Below are 14,369 nucleotides of genomic sequence, written 5' to 3' on the forward strand. Positions count from 1 at the left end.
CTCTACCCGCGCACTCCACCCCCCGTCTGGAGACATATTTTTCTTTTTCCCTTCTCTCAATCTCTCGCTCTCTCTCTTCTTCTTCTTCTTCTTCTTCTTCTTCTCCTTCTCCTTGTTCTTGTTCTTCTTGTTCTTCTTCTTCTTCTTCTTCTTCTTCTTCTTCTTCTTCTTCTCCTTCTTCTTCTACTTCTTCAGGGTTTCGACTTGCGACTTCGACTCCTGCTCCTTTTCTGAAAGGGGCGCGTCATACTTCACCACCCCCATCCCCGTTCGAGTCCACCACGTCTCCCATCTCCCGTCGTTCCACTTCGCCTTCTTTTAATTACACCTAGCAGGATTTATAACCTCTTCGTTCGTCTTGTCCAGAACAGTGCCCTGATCTCGTGCTGTTCTCTCTCTCCACTACCATCCCACCCCTCCGCTCATTTCTTCTCAATTCTTCTGTAGACCGTGGTCCGTGTTGAGAAAATCTCGGCAAGGTGGTGAAACCTTAAGCAGCTGTCCTCTTCTCTTCTCTCTCCCTTGCTGTCTCTCAGTTTCTCTCCTTTCCTTCTCTTCTCCCTTGAATGGGAGCTGGAATTGCTCAGCAAGAAATGTATAGACTGTTGAAGACTGAAGAAGAGAATATACATGCTGCATCGGGCATCCCCCCTGACTAATCCCGATGATTTGGCTCCTTCCCCCTTATTACGTGTCCTGAGTGTTTGTACTAACGGGAAGTTGTGACCCTGCACAGATTCGTTTACGCTCCTTCGACTACAATCTGTTCCTGCCTGTTTCTCTCTGCCATTGAAAACCTCCCTCGAGATGGGTAAGCCTCATTTTGTTTGTTGTCGTGTCGTGTCTTGTCGTTTCGTTCTTCCCTCCAGCGTCTGTATAATACCCGTGTCTGTTGAATCAGTGATTGACTCTGTTGCGTTCGGTGTTCCTTTTGTCGTGTGGCTTTGTTATCTTTACCCCTCCCCGGGCGGGCGGCGGTGACGAGGATCAACTTGTTGCTATGGGCCATTGGAAGTTTCGAGTGGCCGCCCCAATACAGGAGTGCCAGATATGCGGCCATACCACCCCCCGGAACTTGAAGATATCCAAGCTCCAAGGGCCCTCAATCGCACTTTGCACTCCTGTTCGGATATACAGCGTAGAGAACATCGAGTTTGAAAACAATACTGACATGATGAAACCAGCCTCCGCCGCAAACGGTATCCCCGCTCCAACGCGACCCTCTCCGGCTGCAGCTAGTACACCCGGAAAATCGCCGTATGTTGAACGCAGCAACCCAATGGGACAGGGAGCTGCCCAAACCGTCACTTCCAAGAATCCCAAGGCCGCTGCCCAAGCTGCCAGCGACATGAGGAACGTCGTCCGTCGGAAATTGACTGGTTACGTTGGATTTGCCAATCTCCCAAACCAATGGCACCGCAAGAGTGTCCGTAAAGGATTCAACTTCAATGTTATGGTCGTTGGTATGTAGATATTTGTTTCCTTAAACCACTGTTTGGCTCCGCTTTTCCCACACATGCTCAACGTCCCACTTCTTATATAGGTGAATCTGGCTTGGGAAAGTCTACTCTGGTCAACACTCTGTTCAACACATCCCTGTACCCCCCCAAGGAGCGCAAGGGCCCTAGCCTTGACATTATTCCCAAAACCGTTGCCATCGAGTCCATCAGCGCCGACATTGAGGAGAATGGAGTTCGCCTTCGTCTTACCGTTGTCGACACACCAGGTTTTGGTGATTTTGTTAACAACGATGACTCCTGGCGCCCAATTGTCGAGAACATCGAACAGCGATTTGATGCCTACCTCGAAGCTGAGAACAAGGTTAACCGCATGAATATCGTGGATAACCGCGTCCATGCATGCGTCTACTTCATCCAGCCAACCGGCCACTCTCTGAAACCTCTCGACATTGAAGTCATGCGTCGATTGCATACCAAGGTCAACCTCATTCCCGTCATTGCCAAGGCTGACACATTGACCGACGAGGAAATTGCCCTTTTCAAGCAGAGGGTATGTGATTACAACACGCTCCAAATCCCCTCCTTTCCGATGATCAATTCTGACATGTAACCCAGATCCTCGCCGATATCCAACATCATTCCATTCAAATATTCGAAGGGCCTCGTTACGAGCTTGATGACGAAGAAACCATTGCTGAAAACCAGGAGATCATGTCTAAGGTTCCCTTTGCGGTTGTCGGAGCAAACTCTGAAGTTACCAGCAGCGAAGGCGGCAAGGTCAGAGGTCGCCGTTATCCCTGGGGCGTCATCGAAGTTGACAACGAGGAACACTGCGACTTCGTCAAGCTCCGCCAGATGCTTATCCGCACCCACATGGAAGAACTCAAGGAGCACACAAACAACGCTTTGTACGAGAATTACCGGTCCGACAAGCTTACACAGATGGGCGTCGCGCAAGACCCCAGCGTGTTCAAGGAAGTCAACCCTGCTGTCAAGCAGGAGGAAGAACGCACTCTGCACGAGCAGAAGCTTGCTAAGATGGAGGTGGAGATGAAGATGGTGTTCCAACAAAAGGTGCAGGAGAAGGAAAGCAAGCTGAAACAGAGCGAGGATGAGCTTTATGCAAGGCATCGTGAGATGAAGGATCAGCTTGAGCGGCAGCGGGCGGAATTGGAGGAGAAGAAGTCGCGTCTTGAGAGTGGGCGGCCCCTGGAGGATAAGATAAAGAGGAAGGGATTCTCTCTTCGTTAGTACAGTAAAGTCGATTCGTTCGCTCTCATGACCGGGCCTGCATATTCTGGATCCACATGGAACGTTTGCTTGTGATACACGACAAATGCTTTCTGTTCTGCCTCTGATTTGATTCCACCTTTTTCTCCCTTTTTGAGTCCCCATCCCGCTCTCATGGTTCCAGCGCTGCCCATCTAATACCTTTTCTTTCAGCTCTGCCTTTTTCTTCTTTTTCTTCCCTTTTTTTTTTTTTTTTTTTTTTTTTTTTTTCCTTCTTTTCGTTCATAAAGCTCGGCTCTCTTACACCCAGATACTCGTACGCTCATTTTCTTCTTCCCTATTTATTTAGTACCACCTTCTCCCTCTCTTTCTCCACCTTTCTGCTTCTCTCATCTATACCTCCTTACCGTTTATTTTGTTTCTGTAATGACATTTGAAACCTTATTTTTGCCCTCTTCCATATTTTCTTAGGGTCGCTGTTTTAACTAAAAACACTTGTGTCATAGAAACCGATGGAGCCAGAAGAGACTACCGTTTTTCTTATATATCATCTCGCACTTAATATCCTGTCGATCGATCAACTTCTTTTCTTTTGTCGAGCGAGTTCGTTTCCTTTTCTTCCTACTTTTCCCCTGCCCCATTTTGAGGGGTTGCGCGCACACACGAAAAAAAGGAAAAGGATATGTTCATGTGGAGGTTGGTATTATTGTTCATCCTCAAAACGTGCACTGTTAAAAAAGCTATTTTGTGGTTTTGCTACCTCTTTTGAAGAGCAACTTATCCCTTGTCCCCTCTGCTGGTGCGGGCGTGCCCTGGGTTCGGTGCAGTGTATTTATTATATTATATATTACCCTGCGTTGCCAGTTTCCGGAATCAACTGCCCGCCCGTTGCCTTTTCTCCTCGTTCTCTCACATTTTTTTTTTTTTTTTTTCCCCCATTTTCTACTGTTTGAAAAGGAAGGAAAAAGAAGAATAAAAAGAAAAACTGCCTTTCTTGTCATGTATTGTCTATCCTAGCTATAAATCTTGCCTTTTTTTTTCGTCATTTTTAATCTCAGCTTTTTATTGAGATTAGTTTATATTAGTTTTAGTTATCCTTTTTCGTGCTTTCTACTTCGATGCTAATTTCACCTCTAGTTAATCCCTTCGAGAGTGCCTGTTGTCTCAAGTGCCCATCCATTTCTGCCCATTGTTTTATTTTTTTCCCTTCTCAAACGCAGATGCTCTCGTTATCGGTTGCTGCCTGTTCATTTTCCCTTCGTCTTTCTAATACTAAGTTGTCAGTTGTCGTTTGTCCGTTTTGCTTTCTTGTCGTGTTTGGCCCTTTAAATATCCCAATTTGTCTGGCGGAGCCTACGGTATCTACCTAGATAATGCGTAGGTGTAATTTTTCTTATTGCACCCACTCTGTGTTCTCCCTATTGCCTGACTTGCAGGTTTTTAAATCCCGTCCTGCTGTTACCTTCCGCTATCAATATAAGTTTCGAATAAGACCTGTTTTCGTTTTAGATAACTCTCGGTCTACTGTCGGTTATGTAAACATTTCATTGTGATGAGATGGAATTCTGTAAGCGACTGCATAGACTAGGAGTGGTGTGCAGAAAATGTTGATTGTAGGCGTCTACGCGTCATGGTAGGTATGTTCAGTCATTGTTGATAAGTGCCTAGGGCAGGGAGGAAGCAGCATATTGGCATTGTTTTATTAGATCTTTCGTGACATGGTGGAGTTATTATTTTACGATGGCCGCACAACAGCGGCCTGCATTATTACGAACGTTGGGTTCTCCGGTTGAGAGGAAAGGGAAGTGGGGTTAAGATCTTTCGTCTTCTGGTGTTCTTGTTTTTTTTCCGAAGTGGATTGATTGGGTTTGTTTGAGGGAATCCTTCCATGATTTGCAAGGGGTCTACGTCTGTCTGTTGTGTGTCCCCCCCTTTTTTTTTGAGCTGCATTGTCCCAAGGGATGTATTTTTTCATGTGAAAGAAGAAAAAAAAAAGGTTTTCTTGAAAGAAATATATCTGACAAAGAATAAGGGGGACATTATAGTCACTGGCTATTTTAATTCAAATGGTTCAGAGTTAATTCCTGTGTTGGTTGGATAAATACGTCATCATCAGTGAATATGAAGCAGGAAGAGGAAGATATAATGAAAAAAAAAATTCCATCTCTCAACAACTTTTTGATGTTGTTTATGTTTGTGTCATCTCTCTAAATACTGAAACAAAACAAAACTGTGATCAAAGTAAAATGTAAAATGTAATCTTCTTCAGAAGAATCTTCTATAATTCTATTTTTGAGAGAAAAATATCAACAAAAAAAAAAAAAATCATCTCAAATCCACCTCACATCACATGTCAGACAAAGCAACACAGTGCGGCCCAGCCTGCTTCAAACCCACCCACATATTCCCACTGCGGTTAACTCCACCCAACACCCCATGCCACAAGCAAAACAAACAAAGCAACAATGTGTGAATACACCTCCCACGAATACTACAAGGCCTGCCATCACACAGTCCCCTGCCACCTCAAGTACAGCCTGCGCTACTGCCAGAGCCCCAACGGCACCCCGTTACCAGATCCGTCCAAACTCAAAGAATCTGGCTTCTGCCCGTCGCGATGTTGCGATATGGACGAGTGGAAGCAGAAGGTTATGCGGGTGGAGGGGAAGTGTTTGAATTGCGTGGAGACGGAGGAGGGGCGGGGGAATGATCGGGAGCAGGAGCGGGAGCAGGAGCGGGAGCAGAGTAGCTGGATAAGCAAGGAGCGGTTGAGGAGGTTGATGGCGACGATTGGGAGGCGGATTGGGATTGGGAGCGTGAAAGGGAAGGGGGAGGAGGAGGGAGAGGAGGAGGGAGAGGAAGAGGAAGAAGAGGAAGAGGGGGTGAAGGAGATGAGCGTGTATAGAGACTGGGATATTCCTGATACGATTCACAGGTTCGAGTGCGGGCACTGCAAGTTCTGGATCAGGGGGGACAGCGTGCAGAAGTGCTTCCATGTGGTTGGGGGAGTTAGTGGGGATGGTCGTGGTGTTGACGTTTCCGGGTTCCCTGTGGAGGAGGGGGACTGGGAGATTGTGGATTTTTGGGGGACGGAGTTTCGGTGTTCGGTGGAGGAGGTGGCTAAGATAAAGGTTCAGGGGCGGCATGTTCGGGGGCTTTGCGGGGGGTGTCAGTCGCAGAGGTTGAGGGCGGGGCTCGAGGCCGAGTTGGAACTGCGGACGGGAGGGCGTGGGGAAGGTGAAGAGCCCCAGAAATGCATCCTGGAACCAGGGGAGCGGAGGGAGAGCGAAACCGAGGAGTCTTCGCTGTCTCCCCAGATACCGCCAGTGACATTTGAGGACCACATCGGGGCATTGGGGGCGTTGTTCCCAAAGTTCGCGCTGAGCTCAGAGGATCCCACAAAGGTCCCGGGGGGGTTGGAGAAGAAGAGATGGGGACTGAGAACCCCAAGGTTAATTACAGTGTGGAAGGGGTGGGTGAGAACTGGACGGAGAAAGACGAAGACAGAGCAGTGAAGATGGCTGTGCTTTTTCTTCATTTTCTTTAACTGTTTTTCTGATTCTTGTTCCTTTTCCTTTGCTTTGCTTTGTTTTGTTTTTGATTTTGGGATTTTGGGATTCTTGTGTTTCCATTCACTACTGGACTGGGTGAGATTTGATCTGGGAGTTGGGAATAAAAGGAGTGAATATATGACGAGTTTACCCTAATGGAATAAACATTTTATTTTATACATCGAAAAGGTATAAAATTTGTGCTCAAGAAACAATATATACTTGTCATTAAGGAGCATTAAACATGGACAGAGAATAAGCGCAATTCAGGGGTTAAGAGAGTGCGTGCTCGCTATACAGGGATTGTATAGACCAGCAAGAAGCACCATCGAATGATCAATGATTACCAAAATGGTAGATGACAGTTTGCTTCAAAGGAAAAGTGTATGCTGCATTTGAGAATAACCAGCAACAATTAAATGCAATGGGTTCCGTGGCTCCAATGCTAGCGGTATAGCTTTCTCAGGAGACTGACAAACTTTGGATCAACTCCGTCGAGAAGCTGGAAGAATATCATGAAGGCTTTTCAAATGAAACGGGCCTTTAACATCCGGGACGTGGGAAGTGCCGGTGTGCAGAGGACAATACGTTTACTTGTGTCGAAATCGTCCTGACATCCGGGGTCTGTTGGCATTGAGTTTTGCTGTCTCGGGTTGTTGATGTCATTAAAGAATTGAAGTTGAGATGAAGAAGTTTACCCATGTCACATGACCGCATTCTGTGGCCGGCTGAACGTTTGTAACAAGCAATACGGCGTAGCTACGACCAGTAGTATCATTACGTATCCATGGGATGTACCGTCATGTAATCCCTGACCTGCCTTCTCTCCCTCAGCAAACCCTGGCCCAACACGAGGGGGGTTCTTGACACGATTGATACCGTCCGCACATTACGCTGCCGTTTTTACCGCCCTCGCAAAGTCCCGTACTGACGATACAACACCCGATTGACTGGAGCCAACCTGCCAGCCCAAGCCAAAAACAAGGCAAGGCACAAACCTACCAACAAGCCGGCCTGAGTCCAACGCTTGATCTCGCACACACCGCACACACAAGCAACGCAGAGGAAGAAGTGAAAGATAATCCTGCAGCCTGCTCCCCCTCCCACGATCTCCCTAGGCCATTTCTCCGTATATCCCGGGCGATCTAGGGGTCGGTGGTCTCTGCTTTCCTTCTCTCCCGTTACGCTTCAACATCCAAGCATCACAACAGCATACACACAACACAACTACAACAACATTCCCCACAGACAGCTGGCCCTCAACACTGAGAAATCCGTTGACCGCCTGTTGAAAAGCAGCAAATGGCCCCTCCGCCTCCTGCCACTCTGCCCTTGGGCGAGCGTCTAAAGATGCTCGCCCAGACTTTGCAGTACGTGTTCTTGTAATGCATGATATATATATGATCGAGGAATGTGGCATGCTAATTCTTGTATTCGCAGGTTCGGTTGGTTTCTCGGGTAAGTTCTGATTCCAATACGATGACGGAGAGAGCATTAAATTCTCCTCTGATAATTCCCCCTAGTCGTCTTTGATATGCTGTGTAAAGAGAATAATACTATGCGGAGAGATAAGCACAAGGTGGAGTGAATCGTCACCCATCACCACACATTTTGGTCTTGAGTGTGATGATATATCAATTTTGCGACACAAGAATGACAAACATGTATGCGCACAACTGCTCGCTCTTGTTGCTAACTGACATATTTGGATATTAGACACTTGACCTTAATCCTTGCTGTCTTCCGATACTTCATCTCCTATGTCACCTTCAACTACTTTTCTGGCATGGCCAGAACCTCATACCGTCTGGCATTCGTAGCTGCTGCAGTTACATACGGCATCGTCGTTTACAAAGCCTATATCGCTCGCGGACGTCTGGGAGGATCCATACCCGCCACCGCCATAAGGTTGGCCAGTGACGAGAATGTCCAGTACTTGAGTAAGTGCTGCTTTCCCCCCAATATATATCTCTATATAAAACACACAAAACAAGCTAACAATGACCCAAATCAGTCATGGCCCTCGTCTGGCTGTACTCCCGCCAAATCCCCATCGCCCTCCTCCCCTTCGCAATTTACTCTGTCTTCCACGTCGCAACCTACACCCGCACCTATCTAATCCCAACCCTCCAACCTTCCAAACCCGCCACCTCATCAGCCGCATCCCCCTCCGCCTCCCCCTCTGGCCGCCACACTAGCGCACCAAAACAATCACCTCTAGCCGAAAGCATCGGCCGCTTCGTCAAACGCTACTACGACGCCAGCATGGGCCTTGTCGCCGCTTTTGAAATGGCCCTTCTCTTCCGCCTGGTTGGCAGTGCACTGACGTTCTCCAGCGGCAGCTGGGTGCTCTTGGCCATCTACTTCGTGTTCTACAGGTCGCGGTATGCGCAGAGCTCGTTTGTACAGGGGACTGTCGCCCACGCGACTGCGCGGGTTGATGCGGCGGTTAGTCATCAGAATACACCCCCGCAGGTTAGGCAGGGGTGGGAGATTTTCCAGGTGGTGGTCAGGAGGGCGTATGAGGCTACGGATCTAAGGAGGTATATGGGTGGCTATGGTTATCAGGGGGCTGCTGCGGGTGGGAAGAAGCCACAATAGGGTTGCGGGGAGAGGGATTTTAATTGTTTGTTGGGTTTTTTTTTTTTTTTTTTTTTGGGTCGGGAGGGACTGGGAATGGAGGCCGACTGATCTGGAAACAAGAACTTGACAATGCTACGATGACGACAACCATGGAGAGAAAGGTTGGGTGTGGAAAAGCTCTATCGAGAACCGTCTTGTGTTGGTATCTCGCCCGGTCCGGGGGAAAGGGGGGGGAATCTTAGATATCATTCTTCAGGATGGAGGCCGATTGTGCATTCATCCCCGCCTACAAATGCATTATTCTTTTCGGATTGGGAGGAAGGAGAGGCAACTTTTTCAAGTGACCGCGGTGAACATAAATATACCTAGGTTAGTTGAGGATGGGAGTAAGGGGTTGAAGGAGGAAAGGAGGCTACCATTTCCGCTTCAATTTGGTGCGGTGGTAGGTGAATCTTGTTTTTTTCCCCCACAAAAGAACATAATGGGTCTGTACTTTTAGGCATTCTCATCTACGTCTTTTCTGCTGCTATAAGTTGTTAACTTGTGTTTTGAATGTTTTGTTGACCTGACCATCCTTACCCTTGGTTTTGCTCTGATTGTTGATTTTTTTCTGACGAAGTTGAAGATGAAGATGAAAGGAGCTTTGTTTATCTATACTATTATATGTTTGTTTCTCTTTCCTCTTTATTTTTCGGTGGTAACTTTTGACGTCCTCCTATCTCCTACATGTAATGCTTGATTCCCATTTGTAGCTCTCCTCATTTTGATCAGCGGGTTGCTCCCTCTTCTTCTCCATGAATAGCGAGTTTCTCTCTACTCTCTTACTTCGATGCCAAAAAATTATGACCTATCCCCTTATGATTTTTCGTCCCGCACTTTTTTACTTTTCCAATTTTTATTTTTCCATTTTCCCGCTAAATCATCTCTGTCTTTGATGTATGTGTGGATCAATAACTGGGCAGAGGGCGTTATGTGCTCTGCGACAGACCCCGCAACGACCGGCCAGACGACCAGTTGATATGCGGTCTGCTGTATGGAGCTCTATTATTTCTCCCCTTACCCGCCCACAGTCTGCGGTGTATCCAAGTAGCCCTATCCAACGTGAGCAATGCATGACAGTGGGGAAAACTCCCTTATTTCAACAGTTGAGTAAATATTCAATGTCGGTTGAACCGACTTAGGTTCAATTCCCCAGTTATATCTCATCCGCCCCGGATCAACATTCCGCCGACCAATCCAAATTTTAGGGTTTCAGCCCGCCCGAACGCCAAAGCAGGTAAAAAAAAAAAAAAAATGGATACAGATAACTACTTGTCAATCTCCAGACCGCCAGCGTGCCTTACACGACCCTCATTTACTCAAGGTGTCCGACAACGTCAGCCCACCTACTCCCCTCGGTACACATTGAAATATACGATGGTTTGAAAGCGCAGAAAAGCAAATCAAGCATGGCCATGTCTGTCCCTCTCTCGTTTCGAAGTTGCTAGGCTATTTTGCTTGCTCTGCTTTTCCCCTGCTTTCGTTTGAGATATACTCACCCTCCGCTCACGAGATACCTCCAATCTGGAGAATCAATGGAGAGAAGAGGATAGAGGGGTTTGTAGATATACCCATTACACATACACATACACACAAAGACGTTACCCTGAGTTCGCCCGGTAATATACAAGAGGAATCGGAAAAGCGAAGAAAAAGTCTCCAAGCGACGCAAAACCCAAAATATACAAAATTCACTCGACCGAAGGATCGCGATTGTCCTTTCATAACAATAAAAGCAGACGGCGAGGGGTGCGCGGCGATGAGCCAGAATACGGATTCGTGGATGTCTTCTGGATTTTTCTCCGCGGGCGCATCATCTTCGCCAGCACCTGCTTCTTCTCCTTCTTCTCCTTCGAACTCCGCTGCTTCCACCACCACCACCACCATTCACAGCGACGACGACAACAGCCGGGAACATGCTGCGATGGTAATTCAGACGGAGACGGAGTCTGCGGTGGAGAAGAGCCGTAAGCGAGCAAGGGTGATGGGGAGGGATGAGGTTGCGCATCCCAATGCGGGTGTTAATGCTGGTGTGGATGTAGAGGCTGCGCGGCCGCCGTATTCATACGTATGTATATGCGATCTATGAGACAGTGAGGTGGAAAGAGGCTGAAAAGGATGGACTAAAAGCTGCAACTTCAATTTTTTTTTCTTTTCTTTTCTTTTCTTTTCTTTTCCTTTCTTTTCTTCCCCACCCCCCGGTGCTAACTTTTTTTTCTTTTTTTCTTTCGCTCTTCTTTCTTCCAGTCAATGCTTGCGGGTGGCATAGGCGGGACAAGCGGCGACATGCTCATGCACTCCCTCGACACGGTCAAGACACGACAGCAAGGCGACCCGCACATCCCGCCCAGGTACACATCCATGTCCTCGTCGTATGTGACCATTCTGCGCCAGGAGGGGATCCGGAGGGGATTGTATAGCGGTGTGGTACCGGCGTTGCTGGGGTCGTTTCCGGGGACGGTTATATTTTTTGGAATGTATGAATGGAGTAAGAGGAACATGTTGGATGCTGGGGTTAATCCGTCGTTGTCGTATCTTTCTAGCGGTAGGTGGACAATTTTGGTTTATTTATTTATTTATTTATTTATTTATTTCCCCTCCCCTTTCATGCTCTCTGGAAATTTCAATTGAAGTGTCCTTGGGCCTCTTGATATGTCCGCCTAACAAAATATATCTATATCTATATATAATAAAGGATTCATTGCCGACCTCGCCGCCTCCGTTGTCTACGTACCCTCCGAAGTCCTAAAAACGCGGCAACAGCTCCAGGGCCGCTATAACAACCCCTTCTTCCGCTCCGGGTATAACTACCGAGGCACTATCGACGCATTCCGCACAATCGTGCGCGATGAAGGTTTCGGGACGTTGTTTTCCGGCTACAAAGCGACATTATGTCGCGACCTGCCTTTCTCCGCGCTGCAATTTGCGTTCTACGAGAAGGAGCAGAAACTCGCGAAGCAGTGGGTTGGTAGTCGGGAGATTGGGTTGCCGTTGGAGATTTTAACGGCGACGACGGCCGGGGGGATGGCGGGAATTATCACTTGTCCGCTTGATGTTGTCAAGACGAGGACGCAGACGCAGCTGAGTCCGGAGAGTTTGGGGGTTCCGACGTCGTCATCGTCGTCTTCGTCCGCTGCAGGTGCAGGCGCAGGTGCTGGGAAACATACTACTACTACTACTACTACTACGACGACGACGACGACGACGACGAAACTACCTGAGCCTGGCAGATCGACACTGCCACCACCAACCGCGACGGGGACGAAGAACGTCCAATGCAGATCGATATCGACATCCTCCCCATCGACCTATACCTTAAAACCCGGCGCGGCGGTGCTGGACACCTCATCTGTCTTTACAGGGTTGAAGTTGATATACCAGACCGAAGGTCTTGTGGGGTGGTTCCGTGGTGTTGGGCCGCGGTTCTTGTGGACGAGTGTGCAGAGCGGGACGATGTTGGTGCTGTATCAGTATCTGCTGAGGAAGCTGGATACACATCGGCAACAGCGGCGACAGCAGGAGGAGGAGGAGTTGGGTGGTGGGGGGTTAAAGCTTTGATGCAATGGCTTCTGGTTGGTTTTCCCATGTGGCGCCCTGTTTTTTTTTTTCTGGGGTTTTGATTCTGGATGTTCAGGGTCCAGGGATAATGTGTCATTTTGGCATAGAAAGGCGTTTTTTTTTTTTTTTTTTTTTTTTTTTATTTTTTATTTTTTATTTTTTATTTTTTATTTTTTATTTTTTATTTTCTCTGTTTCTGGTTTATATACCATTTCTTCCCCATTTTTAAAAATTCTTCTCTTTTTGTGTTGCAGGTATTTCTTGGTTCTTTTCTTGGTTCTTTTCCCACATCCTTCTATTATTCTAGGTATATTGGCCTGTACAGAACGACGGGACCGGTGATGCTTCTCTATATACATGTGTTGGATGGGGGATGTTGGGTATGAAACGACTCTGGTATAAAAACTAATTCACAGATGATTGACGCGTAGCAATCAATATCCAGCAGATATGTACAGAACCGCACTGTATGTAACCTCGTTAACTTCACTAAATTCCAGATCACTACTACATGGAACTCGAAGCTTTTAATTAACCAAGGCTCAGGGCGTCACTAGTCGCCTGAAGCAGGAGAAGAAAAGAAAAAACGTGCAATTACTCATCTCCATTACAGAGCATGTAATCGCATCACATTCCATTTATATCTGTTTTCCCCGGAGACGATCTCCAACAGAAGGACCCACCCCCCTGTGGAAAATAGAGTCGCCTCTGCTGCGCTGCTCAAGAAAGAGATTCAGTCTCTTAAACGTCCTCTGCGGTGCGGGTGCAGCTCTTCCACGGATCAAAGAACCAGCGGGTAAACAAACAACAAACGAGGGCCGGGACGAAAACACGCTAGTGGAGCAGAGTAAACAACAAACAACAGGCGCCAACAGGCACAAGCGCAGCAACCAAGTCCAACTTTTCCCGGCAAACTCCAGACCTTCCACCAACAACACTCCCTTCTTCGCCTCTCGTCCTTTTCTCTCCTCCACTCCACCATCTCGCGTCATCCACGCCCACAACACCACAACCCACAACACCACAACCCACAACACCACAACCCACAACACCACAACCCACAACACCACAACCCACAACACCACAACCCACAACCCACAACACCACAACACCACAACACCACACCCCACACACCCACACCCACACACCACACCCACAACCCACACACCTTTACCCTCTGCATTGGATATACAGCTACAGCTCTTCCCCCCCCACCCCCCACCCACCCCTTAACTAGATACAATCGCATTCTCTACGCGACACAGATTATTCCATCAACAGTGCAGTACAGCAGCAACACCCCATCATGTCACCCGCGTTACCCTACCTGCGCGGCCTGCGCAAGAGTGACCTCGTCCTCCTGGCCGAGATCTCCAACCTGCAGGAGTACGTTAACCCCCCCCCCTCCTCCTCCTCCTCTTTCCGTGTCTCTGTTTGCGCGCGCATCATTGCCACGAGCCCGCACACAACACCTGCTAACAGGAGGCCTGCCTGCCTGCCTGCCTGCCTTTCCTCCCACGCAGCTACGGGGACTACAAGAAGACGGAGCTGGAGGCGGCGCTGGACGACCACCTCGCCGCCAACCGGGCCTCGCTGTCGGGCGAGCACAGGCTGGCTGACTACTACCGCCGCCTGTCGCAGGCCCAGTCACGCGCCTCGCCCGCCAAGCGGGACAGAGAGCCCAAGACCGAGCCTGCCACTTCCGGCGACGATGCCAGAAGGGAAAGAACTGCCCCGTCCACCCGCGCCCGGCGGACAGTCAAGCCAAAACAGGAAACCGGTGCCTCGTGCGTTGCTCCCCCTTCTGTCTCATCATCGATGCATGTATATCACAACAACCGCTCCTCCTCCTCCTCCTCCTCCTCCTCCTCCTCCTCCTCCTACTACTACTACTACTACTACTACTCTTACTCTTACTACTACTACTACTACGACTACTCCTCCTACT

General features: G+C 48.4%; 5 protein-coding genes across 5 annotated transcripts in view; all 5 read left to right on the forward strand.

Moving 5' to 3' along the window:
- Window positions 1–1,000: 1,000 nt before the first annotated feature.
- On the forward strand, window positions 1,001–2,711 carry PAAG_00182 (cell division control protein; the record flags this gene model as incomplete). The annotated part of the gene is made up of 3 exons (XM_002797597.1): window positions 1,001–1,463; window positions 1,544–2,010; window positions 2,076–2,711. The coding sequence occupies 3 exons, from the start codon at window positions 1,001–1,003 to the stop codon at window positions 2,709–2,711; spliced, it is 1,566 nt and encodes a 521-aa protein (XP_002797643.1).
- A 2,444-nt stretch (window positions 2,712–5,155) lies between these two features.
- PAAG_00183 (hypothetical protein) lies at window positions 5,156–6,205 on the forward strand (the record flags this gene model as incomplete). The annotated part of the gene is made up of 1 exon (XM_002797598.1): window positions 5,156–6,205. The coding sequence occupies one exon, from the start codon at window positions 5,156–5,158 to the stop codon at window positions 6,203–6,205; it is 1,050 nt and encodes a 349-aa protein (XP_002797644.1).
- A 1,386-nt stretch (window positions 6,206–7,591) lies between these two features.
- Window positions 7,592–8,842, forward strand: PAAG_00184 (hypothetical protein; the record flags this gene model as incomplete). Its single annotated transcript, XM_002797599.2, has 4 exons — window positions 7,592–7,611; window positions 7,682–7,699; window positions 7,958–8,181; window positions 8,256–8,842. The coding sequence occupies 4 exons, from the start codon at window positions 7,592–7,594 to the stop codon at window positions 8,840–8,842; spliced, it is 849 nt and encodes a 282-aa protein (XP_002797645.2).
- Window positions 8,843–10,622: 1,780 nt separating this feature from the next.
- Window positions 10,623–12,421, forward strand: PAAG_00185 (hypothetical protein; the record flags this gene model as incomplete). Its single annotated transcript, XM_015843931.1, has 3 exons — window positions 10,623–10,931; window positions 11,111–11,408; window positions 11,559–12,421. The coding sequence occupies 3 exons, from the start codon at window positions 10,623–10,625 to the stop codon at window positions 12,419–12,421; spliced, it is 1,470 nt and encodes a 489-aa protein (XP_015700266.1).
- A 1,306-nt stretch (window positions 12,422–13,727) lies between these two features.
- PAAG_11066 (hypothetical protein) overlaps window positions 13,728–14,369 on the forward strand; it is a gene marked incomplete at both ends in the record, with an annotated part of 1,650 nt that continues 1,008 nt past the window's right edge. Inside the window, 2 exons of the mRNA XM_015846774.1 lie at window positions 13,728–13,807; window positions 13,945–14,208. Of these exons, the coding sequence (XP_015703578.1) occupies window positions 13,728–13,807; window positions 13,945–14,208 (344 nt within the window). The remainder of the gene's footprint in view (window positions 13,808–13,944; window positions 14,209–14,369) is intronic.

Source organism: Paracoccidioides lutzii (genome assembly GCF_000150705.2).
Source record: "Paracoccidioides lutzii Pb01 unplaced genomic scaffold supercont2.1, whole genome shotgun sequence".
Taxonomy (NCBI): domain Eukaryota; kingdom Fungi; phylum Ascomycota; class Eurotiomycetes; order Onygenales; family Ajellomycetaceae; genus Paracoccidioides; species Paracoccidioides lutzii.